Source organism: Notamacropus eugenii, chromosome 2, assembly GCF_028372415.1.
Source record: "Notamacropus eugenii isolate mMacEug1 chromosome 2, mMacEug1.pri_v2, whole genome shotgun sequence".
NCBI classification, from domain to species: Eukaryota; Metazoa; Chordata; class Mammalia; order Diprotodontia; family Macropodidae; genus Notamacropus; species Notamacropus eugenii.
Window position 1 is genome coordinate 74375224 of NC_092873.1, and position 4115 is coordinate 74379338.

General features: G+C 36.9%; 1 protein-coding gene across 1 annotated transcript; it reads left to right on the top strand.

Annotated features, from left to right (window-relative positions):
- The first annotated feature begins 517 nt into the window (after positions 1–517).
- Positions 518–1474, top strand: LOC140523551 (olfactory receptor 2T1-like). Its single transcript, XM_072638371.1, has one exon. It carries the CDS (start codon positions 518–520, stop codon positions 1472–1474), a length of 957 nt encoding a protein of 318 aa, XP_072494472.1.
- The last annotated feature ends 2641 nt before the right edge of the window (positions 1475–4115 follow it).

A 4115-nucleotide genomic window follows, 5' to 3' on the forward strand; every position in this document is an offset into this window, starting at 1 on the left:
TCTGTCCAGATCTTGTTAACTCAGTAGCTACTCTTCTATCCTCTATGATACACTATCACTATCATTATTTTATTAACAATAATAGTGACAATATAACTGGTCAGAGTCATACAGCCAGAAAGTGACAAGGCTGGGATTTGAACCTACCTCTTTTAACTCTAAATCAAGACATTTCACTTTTGGTCTCAGTAATCAGCCATAAGGTATGTCTTCAGATATTTCAAGCAACAGATAATCAAAATGGTTTCTTGTTGGTAATCATATCATGTCAATTGATATAAGTATTTGACAAAAACTTTTAGAACGTTTAAGTTGTCAAAGATACTCTAAAGAGACCAAAAAAGTAAAGCAGAATAAATTCTGTTTTAATTGAATCCTACTACCTGACTTATAGTTCTGATGTCTATAGTCTTTGTGCATAATTTTATTATTTCTTATGTTAAGGGATGGTCATTAGCACTAATGTCACTATTTCTTTGCATGACTATAGGTTTATTTCTCTACTTTGATAGAATCAATGGGGGGATACAACACAACCTCTTCCACTGACTTCACCCTTGTGGGCCTCTTCAGCAACAGAGAAATCTCAGGCCTCCTTTTTGTGATTGTCTGTGCTATTTTCTTCACGGCCCTGATGGCCAATGGGATCATGATCTTCTTGATCTATACAGACCTCCACCTCCATACACCTATGTACTTCCTGCTCAGTCATCTCTCCTTCATTGACATGACGTATATCTCAATCATTGTGCCCAAGATGCTTGTGGACTACATCCTGGACCAGAGGACCATCTCCTTTGTGGGCTGTACAGCTCAACACTTCCTCTACCTTACTTTAGTGGGGGCTGAATTCTTCCTGTTAGGCCTCATGGCCTATGACCGTTACGTAGCCATTTGTAACCCTCTGCGTTACCCAATCCTAATGAATCGAAGGGTCTGTCTTATGATCATAGCTGGCTCTTGGTTTGGTGGTTCTTTGGATGGCTTTCTACTCACCCCCATCACAATGAGCTTTCCCTTCTGTGATTCCCGAAAGATCAACCATTTCTTCTGTGAAGCACCTGCTGTGCTGAAATTAGCATGTGCTGACACAGCTCTCTATGAGACTGTGATGTATGTGTGCTGTGTACTGATGCTACTTATTCCCTTTTCTGTGGTAATCTCCTCTTATGCCAGGATTCTCACTACTGTACATCATATGAGCTCAGTGGAAGGAAGGAAGAAAGCCTTTGCCACTTGTTCTTCACATATGACAGTAGTGACTTTATTCTATGGTGCAGCCATGTATACATACATGGTGCCCCATTCATACCACACAGCAGCCCAGGACAAAATTTTCTCTGTATTCTATACTATCCTTACTCCCATGCTCAATCCCCTCATTTATAGCCTGAGAAATAAGGATGTGGCTGGAGCCATGAAAAGGGCAATAGGGAGGTGCAAGGCCTCAAAAAGGGTGGCAGGTACTTTCTAACGGACTAGGTCTTCATATTTAATTTTAACCTAGAGTTTATGATGTCCTTGTAGTTGTGACTAAGGGATTGAGCCAAAAAGATAACTTTTTATAAATATAAATAATTTCATGCTTTTTTCCTCCCTCCCTCCTTCCTTTCCTTCTTTCCTCCTTTCTATTCCTTCCTTCCTTCCTTCCTCCTTTCTTTCTTTTCTTTCTTTCTTTCTTTCTTTCTTTCTTTCTTTCTTTCTTTCTTTCTTTCTCTCTCTCTCTTTCTTTCTTTCTTTCTTTCTCTCTCTCTCTCTCTCTCTCTCTCTCTTTCTTTCTTTCTTTCTTTCTTTCTTTCTTTCTTTCTTTCTTTCTTTCTTCCTTCCTTCCTTCCTTCCTTCCTTCCTTCCTTCCTTTCTTTCTTTCTTTCTTTCTTTCTTTCTTTCTTTCTTTCTTTCTTTCTTTCTTTCTTTCTTTCTTTCTTTCTTTCTTTCTTTCTCTCTCTCTCTCTCTCTCTCTCTCTCTCTTTCTTTCTTTCTTTCTTTCTCTCTTTTTCCTTCCTTCTTTCTTTCCTTCCTTCCTTCAACAATGAGGTCATCTCATTAATTTATTTGCCTTCCAAAGTGATATTTAAGACCATCTCCACGAATAATCAGAATAGGTTACTTTCTATGTACTCTTTGAAGACTGCTTCCCATAGTCACTCATCACAGTATCTGAAATTCTATTGTTGAAACTTCTTTCCTTCCAGGTAAGCATTAGATTTGTTAAGAATTTAATACAACATGAAGGGTATTGAGTCCTGATGAACTGCAAATGTGCTTATGTTAATTACTTTTATAGGTTCTTTCAAAATAAAACCAGAGTCCAGGAAGGTCTTTGTAGCCAATAGGAAGGAAGAAGAAATGTGATATGCAGGGGAAAGGGGCTTGAAAGATGGGAGATGAGTGAACAAAAAGGTATGTAAGACACAACTAAAGACAAATTTAGCCTTCTTCAGTGTTATTAAGATTGTCCTTGACTAACTCACACTGAACTCAGTGGTGGCATGTGGTTCTTGTTGCACACACATAATCCATAATGGCCATAGTAACCTGATGTAATAGACTATATATAAATTGGTATTTATATAGAGCACTAAATTTCCTTTCCTTACAGCCACGCCATGAGGTAGATAGTACACATATCATTACCTTTTTTGCAGATGAAGACACTGAAGATTAAGTGATTTGCCTAAGGCTAACTATTAACTAGTAGACTGATTTCATTTCAAGTTTAGTGGTACTTCTAACTTTCTCTTTCTTTCTTTTCTTCTTTCCTTTTTTCCTTCTTTCTTTCTTTCCTTCTTCCATCCTTCCTTCCTTTCTTTTCTTTTCCTTCTTTTTTATTTTTTTTTTTACTACATCATGATTTCACTGCCATAATTTAAAGACTGGAATATCATGGAACAATAGGAAAGAAGATATGTTTGCGTAGGAACTAACACAACTTTCAAATAAAAGATTTATCTCTTTTGGGGGAAAATTGAGGTGCTAGTGAGAAATAAGCAAACAAATAAGAAATTTGTGAATTGTGATAAAGCTCATCCAACCACAGGTCCCAAAAAAAAGCCAAAGCAAAGTCTACTAGTTTTCATTATCCCTATTGTATGATTTTTCTCTTGGTCTATCGCAATATATGGTAATGTACTTATTTTAATCTTCACTGAAACTTTTCTTTCTGGAAAACTATGGTAAAGGGGAAAGACTGATGGATTTGGAGTCAAAAGATCTGAGTTGGAGTTCTATATTTGTCGTGCCAACTGTAACCCACAAGTGCAGGCAAGCCATCTTAGTTAAAGGAGAGACAGAGGGAACAGGAATCAGGCAAGTCAAAGAAAACCACACTAGCAATATTATTCTTTTAAGAGTATGGGGAATAGCAGTGTATGCCAAGCCACTAGATTGGCTTCCATCCCAGCCTCCACTGGTTTCATTGAAGGGCAATACACTAGAGATGAAACCAGCCTTCCTTATTGCCATAAGAAGTAATTGTTGAACAATTCCACCTATAGGCAAATAGGCATAGGACCCCTCATGAGCCCTTAGACTACTAGTCCTATTTCTAGCCTAGCACTTATTGCCATCAGTTGGGGAAGCAATCCTTATGTGGAAGGAGAAAACCACACTATGACCGAATGAGATTTATACCAGGAACCTAGAGTTGGTTTAATATTAATTAAACTGTCAGCATAATTGGCCATATCAATAGCAACAAAAAGGAGAAATCTTATGATTATCTCAATAGACACAGAAAAAGCTTTTGACAAAATATATTATCCATTCCTATTAAAAACACTAGAGAGAACAGAAAAAGTGGAGCTTTTCTCAAAATAATAAGTAGAATCTATCTAAAACTAACAGCAAGCTTTATCTATAATGAGGATAACCTAGAAGCCTACTCAATAATATCGAGGGTAAAGCAAGAATGCTCATTATCACCATTTTTATTCAATATTGTACTAGAAATATTAGCTATAGCAATAAGAGAAGAAAAAGTAATAAAAGAAATTAGAATACTTAGTGAAAGCCAAAACAATCCCTCTTTGCAGCTGATATGATTTTATATCTGAAAGGTAGTTGGAGATGCAAGACTGGAGGTGAGTAGAAGTTAAGTCAACAAAGACATATTTGAG

What these genes read in the sequence shown, in the direction of transcription:
- LOC140523551 (XM_072638371.1), top strand. Translation starts at nt 518, where the DNA reads ATGGGGGGATACAACACAACCTCTTCCACTGACTTCACCCTTGTGGGC.